Genomic DNA, 17,242 nt, shown 5'->3' on the forward strand with positions numbered 1-17,242 from the left:
CGACCAATAAATGGCGACATATTTCAAGCGGTTTTAACATGTTTATATACTATTTACTGTTTTTTTTTTTAAATTGAACTGATGGCCTGCGGGCCACCCCGCGAGACCTGCAAGCCCGCATGGGGCGGGCTTGGGCTATGTAGTTCCAAGCCCGCGGACTTCGCGGGCCGAACCGCAAAAGCTCGCCAAATAAAAAGCCCGCGGTGGAGCGGGCCTAATGGGTCGGGGCGGCCCGCATTGACACCCCTAACTAAAACGGTACGTAGTGGTTAACTTTTATTATCCAATACATTGAATGTTTAAATCTCGCAAGCATACATGTAATTATATTAAAAATAATTAATTTTAAATAATTATACAAACTAAATTGAAAGTTGAACAAAACACTATGTATATGAAACGAAATGCAGAAATCAGCATATATTTTAGAACTCAAACCCTGATACTTACCACAAACAGCTATAACTTGTTTTAGCTATCAATTGATTAATATCGTAGAGTGGAATGAAATTAGTAAGGAAACTTTAGGGGTCATAATGTAAATCCCGAAAATGATAAGGGGTTCAAGAATCACTTTCTTCAAATGCCAGGCATCGAGTGAAATTATCCCAAAAATTAATCAGAGTTCCTTCAATTACTAGAATCGTCCTAGCGGATCAGCAAATCGCTGCGACTCGCCTGAGTAGGTATGCTTAGCATTTTCTGCTTCTGGGTTTCCTTTTCTGTTTAACCTTTGAGCCATTTCCTAGTTTCTTTGCTTCTGCAGTTTAATTTGATTTTAAAATTTCCTGAAATCTCTGATTTGATTAGGATTAATTTGAAGCTCAAAATAATTTTGTTGATGTAATATACTGAATTAAAATGTTAGTAATTTGCATGTAACTCTTTCTGCATTCCTTGATAATGGGTTGCATTTCAATCTTTAGTCAAGTCTGTTGCTTTTGAGTTTTATGAGACTATAAGGTTGCCAGTTGTGTATGCAAGTCTCTTTTACCATTTTAATTTCTATGCATATGAGTTTGTAGGATAGTGATTACAAATTAACTTGAATTCTATGGGCCAATGGAATAATGGATTACTCACTGATTTGTTGCCAACTCAATTGCTTCTTTTTTTCTTTTTTTTTTTTTTTTTTTTTTTTTTTTTTTTTTTTTTTAAGTTCAATGAGCTAATAAGATAATGGGTTACAAGTGAGTCATATTTGGCTTTGTTACTGCTAATATTGACATGCTATTAAAGGACAGGATGATGCAATGACTTCTTTATTGTCAAGCTCAATAATTTTTCCTGGTTTATGGATCATATTAGTAAAAGAAATAAAAAAAAAAAAAAGAAAGGGGGGGGGGGGGGGGGGGGGTGTAGGATAGAAAATCATGTTTTTGATTTACTTGGATATGTTATTGTGGTCCAGTTTTAAGTTCAATCCAAATTTAGTTGAATCCATGCTGGGGTTGGATTAAGCTACATATAGATTTGTTTTATTTTTGTGTCTTTAGTACTTCATAAACATCTTCTGTTGAGTTGAATTATAATTGAGTTTCAAGAGCTTTCTGAAGCTTTTTTGTCAATGTTATCTTCTTCTTTTTTTGTTATTTTTAAGGAATGTTCAGGAGAATCCCTAGACCGTTTCCTCCTCTTTCAGTTTCTCCGCTTTCCTGCTTCATTCTACTTTGCACATGTTTCAGTAAAATGTTCTTGTATAGCTGCAATATATCATTCATCAAATAATCACTAAACTTTCCAACGAATTGGTGAAGTCACCTCTGGCATTGCTAATACTCTGATATTATAGAGTAAGCATTTAGATATTTAAAGTTTTTGATAATCATATGGGTTCAATAAAGCATGCAAAGAATGGCCTATTGAAACCCACTCGAGCTTAGCTTACTGGTTCAGTAGGCAGTAATTTGGGCAAGAGACCAAGGTCCGAAACTCGCAGCGGCTGTGTGTGGATTATGCCCAAAGTGGGCAGATCCCTTGTGCGCACCGGCATTAGGCCCTATATGCTGAGCCGCTAAGTTACCGTGATTTATATCCTCCCAAATGCTCTATTAGGCTGGGGATTGGGATTCAGCCTTTTGGGGCAAGAATGCCCTATTGAATATTTGATAAATTCAGAGCAATTAGAAATATTGTTATAGCTCATGATTGTTGCTGTTGTTGGGTTTTTTTTTTTTTTTCCTCACATTTTTGTGTTGCATTTTGCATATTATGTAACTTAATTGCTTTTCTCCATGCACACAGTTTCAACGGACGCATGGCTCCGAAAGCCAGTGACAAGGTTCTCAGTTACAATGATGTTGTACTCAGGCGATCAGATCTAGACATTCTCAGCGGTCCATATTTTCTAAATGACCGCGTTATTGAGTTCTATTTGAGCTATCTCAGTTCCAGCTTTCCATCTGAGGACGTATTACTGGTATCACCTTCAATTGCTTTCTGGATAAAAGAGTGCCCAGACGCCGCAAGTGTTAAAGACTTTGTAGAACCCCTCCATCTTTCTCGAAGGAAGTTGATCATCTTTCCAATCAATAATAACTCTGATGTGAATCTAGCTGAAGGGGGCACCCATTGGAGCTTACTCGCATTTGAGAGAAACACCAATGTGTTCGTGCATCACGATAGCAGCTCGGGCATGAACAAGTGGGATGCCAAACGGGTCTACAATGCCATTCTTCCTTATACAACAACCGACGCTTCTTATATCGACTACCCTGACACACCAAAGCAAGAAAACGGATACGATTGTGGTGTATACGTCCTCGCCATTGCAAGGGTAATTTGTAATTGGTATGCAAGCAGTGGATCCAAGGATAATGTTGATCTGTGGTTTCCTTCCTTGAAGGAACAGATTAACTCCAGTGCTGTTTCGGAGATGCGCAACGAGGTTCTAAGGTTAGTACAAGATTTAATGGCAAGAAAATAGTTTTGCCTCTCACTTTCCACCCTTGAATAGAGAAGTGGGATTGAAATGAATGAATGATCTGAGCCCTTGAAATAGATCAAAAGCATGCAGCTCAAGATCTAATTTCAGACTGGTCATCTGCCATTTGGATTGTTCTCTGTTTCAACGACTCATGTGACTACTGGCATTAACTATGAGTGTGAATCTAACATGGATATCGCATTTGATTTGGATGTGTCCAAAATATGATAGTCTGAGGTGTTAAATAACAAAATTCATAGTTACGTTTGAGACTATATTTGGAATTGCACTAAAGACAAAGAACCTTTGCTGGAATTAACTCTATATAAATATATAACCGCACGTTATTTGCATTTCATATATAATTCTTTTATCAAGTTGAAAATGCACTCTTCCCCAATTAGCCACCATTGATCTTTAATAGAGTGAAAAAATGTGAAGTAGAAACTAAAATTGAATGAGTAGTAGACATTTTTGGTAAAGAAATTTGTTTGGTAAATGTGGTTGGGTGAAACAAAATGCAAAATTGTTAATTTACAGCGTGTTTGGTTCATGGAATAGGTCGGGAATGAAATACCATTCTCGGGAATAGACCTATTCCATTGTTTGGTTTGTCTCTTCATGGCTGGGAATAATATTTCCGGGAATGAGCTATTCCCTTTGCAGGGGGAATAACCATTCTTAGGGGACTCCTCGTATTAGCTATTCTCAAGTATTTGGGAATAGCTTTTGTACTCTAATATCGAAAATACCCTTTATATATATATATATATATATATATATATATATATATATATATATATATATATATATATATATATATATATATATCAGTTATATCAGTATTGTCACCACCGTCACCATCGCTATTGTCACCACCATCACCATCGCTGGTTCGCTGCCGCCACCACCACCACCACAGCCGCCATCGCCGCCACCACTACCATCACATATTTTTATAAGGGTATTTATATTTTTTTAAAACATATATCATTTCTATTCCTTAAACCAATCAAACAATGTGATATAATTTCTAAAGTCTATTACTTGCGCGAACCAAACAAAAGAATACAATCCCTATTCTATTCCTTACATATTCCATTCCTTATGAAATAGCATTCCTATTACCTTAAAATTCATTTCGTGAACCAAATGTGCTGTTATAGTATTTAAAGTGACCATTATATTGTAGTTGGTTGTATCTGCACTAGTATTGCGATAGAAGAACATGACAAATTCTACCATGGATTGAGGTTCATTATAATAATATTATAGGTTCGTTAAAAAATTATATGTATCAAATATGAGCATAGGGTCATTATAACAATACTTCAAGTTAATTAAAATGATTGATGGGGTGAGAACCCCGGCCCAAGAAAAGAGGCTCAGAAAGAATGCATGGGCCGAGTCTAGGACTCGGCCCAGATCCAAAGAGGGAGGCCCAGTTCAGAAACCGGAAGGGCGGCCCAATGCCAAACGGGGACAGGGAGTCGGCCCAGGCCCGATCTAGGAGAGGACTCGGTCCAGAGAGCCGTTGAGGGAGCCTTCAACGCCGTTAAGACAAGGAGCCGTTGAGGCATTAAAGGCCGGGCTCGGTCCGCCAGTTACTAGCCAAAGAGAGCCGTTGGCAGATTCCGTAACGTCGCCCAACAGCTCGGCACATTGAATGTAATCTTTAAGTCGGCCATCATAAGCCTTTAAGTCAGTAGAGGAGGAGCCACTATAAAGAGGGCTCCTCCACCCTTGTATGGGACAGATTTCAAGGACCCGGAGAGGGAATAGACAAGTACTGTTAAGCATCATATTCTACTAAGACTCAAACCCTTTTGTGAAAGGTGTATCCACCAGCTATAGGTTGTGTTGGACCTCCTTGGGCCCGAAAACCCAAAAACCATCACTGGCGCCGTCTGTGGGGATCGAAACGAAGAGTCACGTGTCCACTTGGGTGAGGCGAGTCCGAGAAACAATAGTTGAATCAGGCCAACTCCAGACATGGCTGGAAGCGGGGAACAGTCGAGCCGTCAAGACAACGGACGGGAGGCCGACTTGAGAAACCAGCTGAATAGAAGAAATGCCCGAAGCCATGAAAACGAGCCGACACCGCCGCCGACGCCGCTGAGAAACCCGCAATTACCTCAAGTGCAGCTCACCCCGGAGCAGTTGCGCGCAATCGGACGTGCCTGCGCGGAAGCGAGCCTAGGAGTGAGAGAACAGTCCATCACTCGCCAGTTGCAACACGAGTTGCAACCGCCTCAGAGGCCAGACAATCGGCAGTTGAGCCGACGGGCAGAAAGCCAACCGGTGCAATCCGTTCATTCCCGGCTGGGTCCCAGTGTCGGACGTCGGTCGGCAAGGGAGCGATTAGGCCGGAGGGAGCCCAGTCGTGCCCCATTAGTCGCCCGCGACCGACAAGCCGCACGAGAAAAGAGCCGAACCAAAAGGGCCAGGACTGAGACTCGCCGCGTGGAGCAACCTCCTCGCAACCCTGCCCAACCGGCTGAGTCCGAAGTCGGCGAAAGCACGGAATCCACGGGGAATCGGACCCGGGAAAGGGTCGAAGTGGCCAACCTAGTACAAGAGGTACGAAATCTAAGAGAACGGATGGAAGGAAAAGCCAAATCCCCGGGGCGTACGTTGCTAACCGCTTTGCCCTTCTCGGACGAGGTCATGGCCTTCAAGATACCGGGCGACTTTAAGTTCCCGGAGCAAGCCACATTTGACGGATCAGGCGACCCGCGAGAACACCTTTTGAGTTACCAAGCTAAGATGCAAGTCCTAGGGGTGCGGGATCCGGTCATGTGCCGTGCCTTCTTACCTACGCTGAAGGGGCCCGCCCAAAGATGGCTTGTAAGTCAGCCCTCGGGGTCGATCCACAGCTTCGAAGAGTTGGCAGACCGCTTCATGAGCCACTATGCCGCTAACATCAAGCCACAGAAGGACCTGACGCACTTAGGCGACATCCATCAGGATGAAGGCGAATCCTTGAAAGCCTATCTTGCTCGCTGGCAGAAGGAGATCCAGTCGATAGAAGAGGTGGAGGACCAAACAGCGCTCACCTTCTTCATTGAATCTTTGCGATCCGGACAGCTGTATCGAGATCTAAGGGACAACCGCCCGGCGACATACGCGGAGGCTGTCCAGATGGCCAATAAGAGGGCCAACACAGAGCAGGCCATGAAGCATAAACGGCAGCGTGAGGTCGGTGGGTCCGCCAGTGGAAAAAGGACGCGGGTGGAAACGAGAGAAAGGCGTTCGGATGCCGCCCGGCGACCCGAGGTCAGGCGACCGTATGATCGACCCGTCGTTCGCACCTATCGGCCGGTTCCAGAGCGACCAGTCCGCGAAGTACAGGTGGTCGCCCCGCCTCCGCCTCCGCCGATGGACGACCGAGCAGCGGACGAGGATACGGGTAAGACTTCTAAATATTGTCGCTATCACAAATCTTATACTCACAGCACAGAAGAATGCTACTATCTAAAGAAGATTATGGAGGGGATCATCCAGCAAGGGACACCGCCCCCTAACCAATGGAAGCGAAGGTCGACCGATCGAGGAGGTGAGGGACCCGTCGCCGACTCAGAAAACAGCCGAGGCAAGCAGCCGGCTTCCGAAGAGGACGAAGCCCAATGGCGCCAGAAGCCGGTCATTAACATAATAGTCGGTGGGCCAGAAGGCGGCGATTCCGCGAACACCCGAAAAGCCTGGGCTCGGCAGCTATATGTCGGAACAGTCTATGGTCGAGAAGAGAGCTCCAAAAAGACATGTCGGGAGCCCATCGTGTTCACCGATAAAGACCTGCCAGCCGGGGAAACCCCGCATCGAGACGCGTTGGTCATCGCCATGGACATCAACGGTGTGGTCGTTCGCCGAATCCTGGTCGACACCGGGAGCAGCGTCAACGTGCTGTACCTGGAGACCTTTACCAAGATGGGGCTGACCCGAGAACAGCTCAGGCCCGTGAACACCCCTCTCGCCGGTTTCACCGGGGACTCGGTGGAGGCGGAAGGGTCCATCACTCTTCCTGTGGAAATCGGCAGCTATCCGAATATGCAGCAGTTGAGCATGAAGTTCATCATGGTCAATCTAGCCTGCTCACACAACGCCATACTCAGCCGCCCGGGTTTGGAAGACCTCGGGGCTCTGATCTCAATCGAACATTTGTGCCTGAAATTCCGCACGCCGAACGGAATAGGAACGGTGCGTTGTGACCGCAAGGTCGCCCGCGACTGCTATCTGCAGGCATGTAGAGGTATGGGCAAGCGTGGGATGCAGGTCCATGAGATCACCGAGAGGCCCCCTAAGAAAACAGTGATACCACGCCCGGAGCCGGCCGTCGAGCTAGAGGAAGTTGAAGTGGACCCAGCGCAGCCAAGCAGGCGAGTGAGAATCGGAGTCGGCCTTTCGGAGAAGCTAAAGGGGGAAATCACAAGAGTACTCCAAGAACACCGGCTGGTCTTCGCCTGGGGCCCAGAAGATATGCCCGGCGTAGATCGATCGGTCATATCACATCGACTCGCCGTAGACCCGGAGCACCGGCCGGTCGTGCAAAAGAAACGATATTTGGCAAACGATCGGAGGGAGTTTGTGAAGAAAGAAGTCAGCACGCTGTTAGCAGCCGGACACGTCCGTGAGGTCAAGTACCCGGAATGGTTGGCTAACGTGGTCCTTGTGCCCAAGCCCCCGACGTGGCGAATGTGTGTAGACTACACAGATCTTAACAAAGCGTGCCCAAAGGATCCGTTTCCTCTGCCCCGAATCGACCAGCTAGTCGACGAGACGGCCGGGTCGGCGTTGCTCAGTTTTATGGATGCCTTCAGAGGGTACCATCAAATATTCATGCACCCGGCAGACGAGGAGAAGACCGCCTTCCTAACTCCGGACGGAGTGTATTGCTATCGAGTCATGCCATTCGGACTCAAAAATGCCGGGGCCACGTACACCCGAATGGTCGCCCGGTTATTCCACCACCTGCTAGGAAAGTCGATGGCCGCGTACGTCGACGACATGCTCGTCAAGAGTCGAGAGGAGGACAAGCACGCGGAGGATTTAGCCGACTGCTTTAAAGTAATGATAAAGTATAACCTCCGACTGAACCCCAAGAAGTGTGCGTTCGCCGTCCAAGGCGGTAAGTTCTTGGGCTACATGGTCACCAAACGAGGCATTGAGCCTAACCCAGAGAAAGTACGAGCCATCCTCGACATGCAGCCTCCTACTACTATCAAGGACCTACAACGCTTGACCGGACGACTGGCCGCTCTCAGCCGTTTTCTGAGCAAATCAGCGGATAAGACTGTGCCTTTCTTCGAAGCCATGAAGAAGAAAGAGGGATTCGCTTGGACTGCCGAATGCCAACAATCGTTCGAGGAATTAAAACGGTATCTGTCGACTCCCCCAGTACTGTCTACCCCCCAGGAGGGCGAGCCCTTACTGTTGTACCTCGCTGCCTCGGCCAAAGCGGTAAGTTCGGTGCTGGTTCGAGAGGAGGAACGAGTCCAGCACCCGGTTTACTATGTAAGCCGCTCACTGAAAGCTGCCGAGACACGGTACACTGCCCTGGAAAAGATCGTGTATGCCTTGGTGGTCACCGTTCGCAAGTTGGCGCCTTATTTCCAAGCCCATACTGTCCGGGTCCTGACGGATCAACCACTCGGGAATGTACTACGGAACCCCATGTCTTCCGGCCGGCTAGTGAAGTGGGCCGTCGAGCTGACACAATACGGGATCGAATACCAACCCAGGCCCTCCATCAAAGGCCAAGCTTTGGCCGACTTCCTGGTCGAGTGTACGGCGAGCGAGGAGGAGAAGGAAAATGCCTCGGAAAGCACCCCGGGCGAGTGGTGGGAGATGCATGCGGACGGAGCATCAAGTCGACAGCACTGCGGAGGCGGCGTTGTGCTCATCACCCCGGAGGGATTTCGGCTGTATTACGCCCTAAGGTACTTGTTCCCTGCATCAAATAACGAGGCCGAGTACGAAGCAGTATTGAATGGCCTCCGACTCGCCAAGGGTCTAGGAATCGAACGGCTACGAGTCAAAACCGACTCCCGACTAGTAGTCGGGCAGATCTCAGGTACGTGCGAAGCTAAGAACGCGAGGATGGCGTTGTACAAAGAATGTGCCACCAAGATGTTGAAGGGGTTCGAAGCTTACGAAATAGAATACATATCCCGGGCGGACAACGTAGAGGGCGACATCTTGTCTAAAATCGCCTTGGAAGGGGTGCCGGACCGCTTAATAAAGATTTGCCGGAAGGAGGAGCTAAGTCGGCCGAGCGTCGAAGAGGCGCCGCTAGATGTCCAGCAAGTAAGCATCGAAGGGTAGAATCGAGAGAAAAACCCGGAGATGTTCTGGATAGATGACATCCGGCGATTCAAGGAAACAAGCGAGTTGCCAGCTGACCCATCAGTCGCCGCAAGGGTTCGGCGGAAAGCTCCCTCTTTCCGGATCGTAGACGGAGACCTATATAAACAGTCGTTCGGAGGACCCTTGTTGAAATGCCTACTTAAGCCTGAGGCCGAGAAGGTAATGGATGAAGCCCACAGAGGCATTTGCGCTGCGCACCAGGGTGCTCACACGCTCGCCCGAAAATTGGTCGTTCAAGGGTATTACTGGCCGACCATGATGCGAGATTGTGTTGAACGGATGTCCAAATGTGGCGTTTGTCAGGCATTCGCCAGGAAAAACACTCGGCCAGCCACCTTCTATACACTGGTCACCACTGCCATTCCCTTCGCCAAATGGGGAATAGACCTGTTGGGACCATTACCCGTCGCCCCGGGGGGATTGAAATTTTGCGTCGTGGCCATCGATTACTTCACCAAGTGGGTCGAGGCGGAACCCCTGGCTACCATCACCGAGTACCAGTGTCGACGTTTTCTGTGGAAAAAGGTGATCTGTCGCTACGGCTTGCCCGAGCACATCGACAGCGATAACGGGCGACAGTTTGATTGCCAGGCGTTCGCCGAATTCTGCCACCGACACGGTATCAAGCATACCAAGGTATCGGTGGCCTACCCCCAGGCAAATGGACAGGTGGAGAATGTGAACCGAACCCTGGTCGATGGGATCCGGAAGAAACTCGAGGACGTCCGAGGAAACTGGGCGGACGAGCTTGATCGAGTCCTCTGGGCCTATCGCACTACCCAGCGGCGAGCGACGGGAGAGAGTCCGTTCTCACTCGCATACGGCTTTGAGGCCAAGGTTCCCGTCGAAGTGGTCGAACCCACCCATCGGGTTCGCACCTACTCGGACGCAACAAATGAGGAGAGTCTGCGGATTGAGAAAAATTTTCTAGAAGAAAGAAGGGAAGCCGTGAGTGCGCGAATGGCTGAGTACCAGCAGGCAGTGAAAAGATACCGCGACCGCAGAACTCGCCCGCGAACCTTCCAAGTTGGCGACCTAGTGCTGCGGGATCGACAAGCCAGCCAGCCCACCGAAGGAGGCAAGCTCGCGGTCAAGTGGGAAGGGCCGTACCGCATCGCGGCCATAGTTCAGGCCGGAACTTACAAATTAGAGACCATGGGAGGCAAGCTTATAGACCGTATATGGAATGCAGCACATTTGAAAAGGTTTTATCAGTAGCCCATGATAGGCCATGTATGAACTCGAGGACTCCAAGAAATCTGAATAAAAGTGCGTGGGTTGCAGTCAATCGTCCCCAGAGACTCGGCAAATATATATAGAAACAACGGGGCACTGACCCTAAACCGTTTCTGAGAACAGGAAAAGCCTAAAGGAGTCGCCTCGACTGAGGGACTCGGCGAGAGAAAGATAGGAAACAAGGGCCCAGACCCTTAGACGTTTCCGTGAAAAAGCCAAAAGGAGTCGCCTCGACTGAGAGACTCGGCAAGTATATATAGAAACAACGGGGCACTGACCCTAAACCGTTTCTGAGAACAGAAAAAGCCTAAAGGAGTCGCCTCGACTGAGGGACTCGGCGAGAGAAAGATAGGAAACAAGGGTCCAGACCCTTAGACGTTTCCGTGAAAAAGCCAAAAGGAGTCGCCTCGACTGAGAGACTCGGCAAATATATATAGAAACAACGGGGCACTGACCCTAAACCGTTTCTGAGAACAGAAAAAGCCTAAAGGAGTCGCCTCGACTGAGGGACTCGGCGAGAGAAAGATAGGAAACAAGGGCCCAGACCCTTAGACGTTTCCGTGAAAAAGCCAAAAGGGGTCGCCTCGACTGAGAGACTCGGCAAATATATATAGAAACAACGGGGCACTGACCCTAAACCGTTTCTGAGAACAGGAAAAGCCTAAAGGAGTCGCCTCGACTAAGGGACTCGGCGAGAGAAAGATAGGAAGCAAGGGGCCAGACCCTTAGTCGCTTCCAAGAGAAAAAGCTGAAAGGAGTCGCCTCGACTGAGGGACTCGGCGAGAAAGAGCTGGGAGACAAGAGCCCAGGCCCTTAGTCGTTTCTCGGAAGAAGCATGAAAGAGTCGCCTTGACTGAGGAGCTCGGCGAGGATAAAGCAAAGTTCGAAGCCTTAGAAGAATGCCAATATTAAAAGAGCCCGAGGACAAAATTCCGTGAAAAGGGATGGAAAAACTGTTTCTTTATTAAAATACGGCCGATAAGGAGGCCAGCCCTTACAAAAAGAGGGTCTATTCTAAAAAAGACCCTAGACTACAGTGGAGGGGGTATCGACGGCGACCCCTTCAACTTGCGCCCCCGCCGATGGTCCAGCAAGGGGAGCAGAGGAAGGGTCCTCCGCCTGAGGAAGGGACTCGGCAAGCTCTGGAGGCGTCGCCGCAGGAAGAGTCGCCGGGTCAGTAGGCGCAGTCGGCCCATCAGCGTCCAGCACCGGCTTGAGGCCCCAGCCCTCGGGAGTGAACGAAGGGTCGCGGGCCAACAATGTGGCGTGAATCTCCATCTGCGCCTCGCGGAAACCGAGGCGGTAATCTCGCTCGCCCAGGTCGAGGAGGAAATCATCGCCCTCCGGGGTCGCCAGCCACTCCTTGGCCACCTCTCTCCTTCGAGCTGCCACCGCCGCCTGCACATCCGCCTCGAAGGCCGCCGACTTCTTATAGTCCGCGACGTAAGTCGCAGCGATCGTGGCCACTTTGCCCTTCTCCTCCTCCCATTGACGGGTAACCCTCAGTAGCTCGGCGTTGTGCACCTCCACCATCTTGAGTTGCTTCGCCTGCTCTTCCAGAAGAGCTTCCTCTGTCTGGCGCTGCTTGGCGGTCATGGCCCGCATATCGTTCCTAAAGCCCTGGAACCGATGGCCCAGTTCCATCTGGAGGGCGAGGTCCTGCACACCCAGCCGTCAGTCGAACAGAAAAGAGAGTAAACAGAGGGAAAGGCCGAATGAGTAACACTTACGCGATACGACTGCCGGAGCAAAGCCTCGATGATGAACCCGTCGCCAAGAGCACGGGTCGACTCCACATCCTTTGGCAAAAGGACATCCTTGCACCACTTGCGAACGGAGGTGTTGCCCATCCAGATTTGGGCGTCCTCGTCCACCTCGTGGCACAGCCTGATCCTCTTTGGAGCCGGCCCCTCCGTAGGCTCAGCAGGCCGCTTAGAACTCGGACTCTCAGTAGAGGGAGGAGGCGGCTGCCGACTGGGCGATACCACGGGCGAAGGCGTGAGGTCGACCACGTTGTGGGAAGATGCAGGAGTCGGCCGGACCGCCGGCGATGGCTGAGATGAGGACGCAGCGACCGCACCCGTGGAGCGTTGCGTCAGGCGACGCCTCATCTTTTCCGCTCTATTTGCCATCTCAGGAGTCGGTGCGATTGCTTCGCCGGAGCTGGAGGTATCGGAGTCGTACGGACCTGTAAAAGAAATACACTCACTTATGAGTGTTCCCGTAGAAGACAAGAGCAAAACGAGAAGGAAAAGGAAAGAGACGCTACCTATGGTGGCGGCGCCCTCCGGCAGAAGGCCATGCTTGGCCATGGCCCGGACTCGAGACCAGTACTTAACGGAGTACGGCCCGAAGTCCTTCAAGAAGTCGCCGCCCATGACACCATCCTCCGTAAAGACGGCGCGCCGAGAGCAGGGCTTGAAGAGAGTCGCCGGCCAAAGGGTCGGAAAGGTGAAGGAAGAGGAGCGAGGTCGGACGAAGAAATAAAGAGGCTTCCACTCTTTTATCGAGTCGGACAACCCCTCGAAAAGTTGTCGCCCCGGACGGGCGGCGACTTGGATAAAACCGGGCGAGTGAGAGCCGACCTTGTTCACGGTAAAGAGGTACCGGAATAGGTCCAAATCTGGCTCGCACTTCCACCAATGGCAGAGATTGATGAAGCTGGTTAGGAGTCGGTGAGAGTTAGGCACTAGCTGGCCCGGGACCAAGTTATAATGCCGAAAGAGAAGCGAAAGAAATGGGTGTGGGGGCACTCGGAAACCGAATGCAACCGAGTGCAAATGGATACCCACAAAACCCTCCGGCGGGTCGTGGATAGGCCGGCCCTCCGCCGCGACGACCATGGCCGAAGGGCCAAGAAGAAAGCGGGCCATATCCAGGTCCGCCGCTGTGGCCGACGATGGAAGACCGGACGGCCGGACAACCGAGTCAAACTTGCCTCGCGGCCGCACAACGCCGCCCGGCAAAGCCGCCACCGTAGTTAACGGGGCTGGGCTCATCGGAGTGGCCGCCCCAGAAGAAGAAGGGGCTAAGAGGGAAGAGGAAGACACCGCCTGGAAGTCCGCCGGCATTTCCAGGCGGCGGACGACGGAAGAAGAAGAAGAGGACGACGGAGAAGTCCCCGCCGGGTTGTCAAAGGACGGCCGGCGGGAGGAAGAAGATGAATGAGAAGAGGGAGACATTACTTACAGATTGGAGTTGAGGCTGAGAAGACGATGACAGAGCAGAAGCTTGGTGGGAGAATTGAAGAAGAAGAATGGAAGGAAAAAGCCTTTTTAAGGGAGAAAGAAGTCCAAGAGGCTGCCACGCGGCATCTCCGTAATGGAGGAATCGGAGGCGATAAGACGTCGAAGGGACGCCGCATTTAATGCCTCGATGGGCGGAACGACGGTTCAGGTCTAGGGCTAGCCTGCAAGCGGCGCGTCTACCCTAGGCCAAGGCTGAGTGACGATGACCCGGCCTGCCAGACCAAAGGCCCATCAAGGCAAAAGCTATGGGGGCCCATCCAGACCACGCTAGAAGTTTCTGGAAGTGATCCGGCCGGGTCCGGCCAAATAAAGAGGCCAGGACGAGCTTCAGGTTGCAAGATCGGCCGACAAGATTTGCCGAGTCCCCCACCCACAGGACTTAGCCGGACAGAGTTTACAAGTCGGTCATAACGACCAAGAGTCGGCCAAAAACCGGGGTCGGAAAAGTAAAAACGAGATTTTATTCCATAAAGACAGGGGTACAAGGCCGAGGACTCGGCTATAGGCATTACACAGAAAAGACAGGCCTAGGGCTTAACTTCCTCCTCCTCCGCGTGGCGCACCGGCTCCGGACCCTCCAAATAGTAGTGGGGGCGGAAAGGCAACGGACTCGGCTCAGGCTCGGGCTCGGGCAGTTCATCCAGATACACAGCAGGCTTCCCATCTACGACCATCTGCAGGGGCCTCTCCAGAGCACTCGGCGACATGGCCACGCCAAAAAGCGGAGGAGCCTCCCAGTCTAGGTCCCCCTCTGGCTCTGGATCCTCTACCATGGGCACCATCTCGTCCTCCTCCGGTTCCACGACCATCGGATCAAGCATGTCAGGAGGCACCACGATGGGATCAGAAGCGGAGTCGCCCACCAGGTACCCTCCGCTAGCCGCCCTCTTCCGCCGGAGCTCCTCCTGCCGGGCATGCTCCTTATTACGGATGGACCAACGACGATCACCGTCCCTGAAACTCATAGCTTGAGGTTTTTGAGGTGTAAAATGGTGAGAAAGCACAGAGCTACCAAAAGCCCTTATATAGAGCCTCGAGAGAGCAACGACCGAGGCGCAAATCATGGAGGGAATCGTAACTGACATAACTGAGCCGGATTGGATGGGCAGCGTGAATCTCTGTCAGAGACTAATCCCATCCAATTAGCTCAGGAAGGGTGAGATTCGCACGCTAAACTGGAAAAAGCCTGGCTCGCCCTGGGAAGTGAGATTTACAGGTGTCAAGCGGAAGGAGGACTCGACATCGCAGCCGACTCCTCGACAATTGAGACGGACGAGCGCACTAAATATACTGAAAAAGATGAAAACTGAAGGCCGGAAATGTATTATTATAAAATAAAGAAGGTGCAGGTTACAAGGAGCTTATTACAGAGTAAGCGAGTGCTCCTAACAGAACTACCCCCCTAAAGAATCCGGCCGACCCCAGTTCACAAAGATCACTCACTCGGCGAGGAGGAGCCGCTTCCAAAGAACCCTTCCGATGGCCCAGGAGAGGGTGGGCAAAGCGAGTCCCAGAACGCCGGCATGAGTGGCGGCACAACCAGCTCTTCATCGTCCGGGTACATCTCTTGATAACGAGCGAAGTCTTCCTCGTTCATTAGCCCGGTAACCGGACCGTCCAAGTCATCCAGAGGAATAGAAAAGGTCATACGAAAGGTCAGCTGCTCTGGGACAGGCACGTCAACAACGGTCCCGCCTGGGGAAGTCACTCGAGCAGACCCCGGAGGAGGAGAAGGGCGAGAAGCCGGAGCGACTTCACGACGAGCAGGAGTCGGCGGATGAAGAGCCATAGAGGCAGCGCCAGCAGGTGATCTCTGTGGAGTCGGACGGGAAGCCTTCCTCTTAGGCTCCCTCTCAGGCCGAGTCCGTTTCAAAGGCAAAGGGCGCCGGGGCGACCCAAAATCAATCTGCTTCCCTTTCAGTGGTGAGCGACCCATGAGGAATTAGTAAGTTAAGAAAAGAACGGCCAAGGTCATTTATAAGTGTCAGGCCAAGCCGAGGAGATCAGAACGGTCCCGCGAGATCCGGGAGATAGCGAATAATCTGGGCCAATCCTGAGTCATTCAAGGCACGGATTCGGTGAGCAAGAGATGGTTGCTACTTTTCCAAACCCAGGTTGGTGGACCGGGTATGGAAAAGTGAGGGACTAGTTGATGGGGTGAGAACCCCGGCCCAAGAAAAGAGGCCCAGAAAGAATGCATGGGCCGAGTCTAGGACTCGGCCCAGATCCAAAGAGGGAGGCCCAGTTCAGAAACCGGAAGGGCGGCCCAATGCCAAACGGGGACAGGGAGTCGGCCCAGGCCCGATCTAGGAGAGGACTCGGTCCAGAGAGCCGTTGAGGGAGCCTTCAACGCCGTTAAGACAAGGAGCCGTTGAGGCATTAAAGGCCGGGCTCGGTCCGCCAGTTACTAGCCAAAGAGAGCCGTTGGCAGATTCCGTAACGTCGCCCAACAGCTCGGCACATTGAATGTAATCTTTAAGTCGGCCATCATAAGCCTTTAAGTCAGTAGAGGAGGAGCCACTATAAAGAGGGCTCCTCCACCCTTGTATGGGACAGATTTCAAGGACCCGGAGAGGGAATAGACAAGTACTGTTAAGCATCATATTCTACTAAGACTCAAACCCTTTTGTGAAAGGTGTATCCACCAGCTATAGGTTGTGTTGGACCTCCTTGGGCCCGAAAACCCAAAAACCATCAATGATATTAGTTGGTTAACTACCATTTAAATATATATATTTTTTGTATAAATAAAATTAATTATAAAAAATATATATTGTTAAAAATATCTCATTAAAAATTTGGCTGACCCATCCCCTCATTAAAAACGAATATACTTATATTATCATGATTAATTTTTTTTTTTTTCTCTTTGTAGCATAATACCTCTCTCCAATTCTGTATCTTTAAAAGGGTTTGATGCTCATTTATGAGTCCAAATATAGCAAATCAAAGAGCAAAAACATGAGCAGGACTTTCATCAACTGATTCGCATGCAATGCATACAAAATTGAAAACTAAAAAAATGTACGTTGGAGGTGGCACAGCCATGAAGGCCGGTGCTTGGTAGGGTTAGGTTGGGAAAATTATTTTTGCTATAATTGTAGAGAGAAATGCATAATATAGTGGAGGAAATGAGTTTGAAAAGGAAATCAAATATATTGTCCCTATAAAAATCGAACAATAATGTATACTCCATTATTGCGATTTATAACATTCATTTATAGGACCAAACGTACGTAATTTTTAACACATAATAATGTCTTATTTTTGTAGTGCGTGATGAACGTCTCAATTATATATGTTGCAGTTGCGTTACATGCATGGTGGAGATCAGAGGATATGAAAGACATTACATTAGAATTAGTTTTACTCGTTAGAATAAAAATTTTATAATTCTAACCGGGCATCAATAATAATACGTACTATCGAGTAAAAATAAGAAAAAATATCATGTAATGAATTGTGCGTG

General features: G+C 49.9%; 1 protein-coding gene across 3 annotated transcripts; it reads left to right on the forward strand.

Moving 5' to 3' along the window:
- Window positions 1–488: 488 nt before the first annotated feature.
- On the forward strand, window positions 489–3,201 carry LOC109185036 (NEDD8-specific protease 1). Of its 3 annotated transcripts, none has more exons than XM_019335034.1 (3): window positions 617–686; window positions 1,601–1,793; window positions 2,245–3,201. In XM_019335034.1, the coding sequence occupies exon 3, from the start codon at window positions 2,258–2,260 to the stop codon at window positions 2,924–2,926; it is 669 nt and encodes a 222-aa protein (XP_019190579.1). In that variant the 5' UTR covers window positions 617–686; window positions 1,601–1,793; window positions 2,245–2,257; the 3' UTR covers window positions 2,927–3,201. The 3 variants fall into 3 exon arrangements, with proteins under 3 accessions (XP_019190578.1, XP_019190579.1, XP_019190580.1); XM_019335035.1 differs by having other exon boundaries at window positions 636–686; window positions 1,643–1,793; XM_019335033.1 differs by lacking the exon at window positions 1,601–1,793 and having other exon boundaries at window positions 489–686.
- Window positions 3,202–17,242: the final 14,041 nt, after the last annotated feature.

Source organism: Ipomoea nil, unplaced genomic scaffold (genome assembly GCF_001879475.1).
Source record: "Ipomoea nil cultivar Tokyo-kokei standard unplaced genomic scaffold, Asagao_1.1 scaffold1310, whole genome shotgun sequence".
Lineage (NCBI taxonomy): Eukaryota > Viridiplantae > Streptophyta > Magnoliopsida > Solanales > Convolvulaceae > Ipomoea > Ipomoea nil.

Coding starts and splice junctions, on each gene's coding strand:
- LOC109185036 (XM_019335033.1), top strand. CDS start 2,258: ATGGCTCCGAAAGCCAGTGACAAGGTTCTCAGTTACAATGATGTTGTA.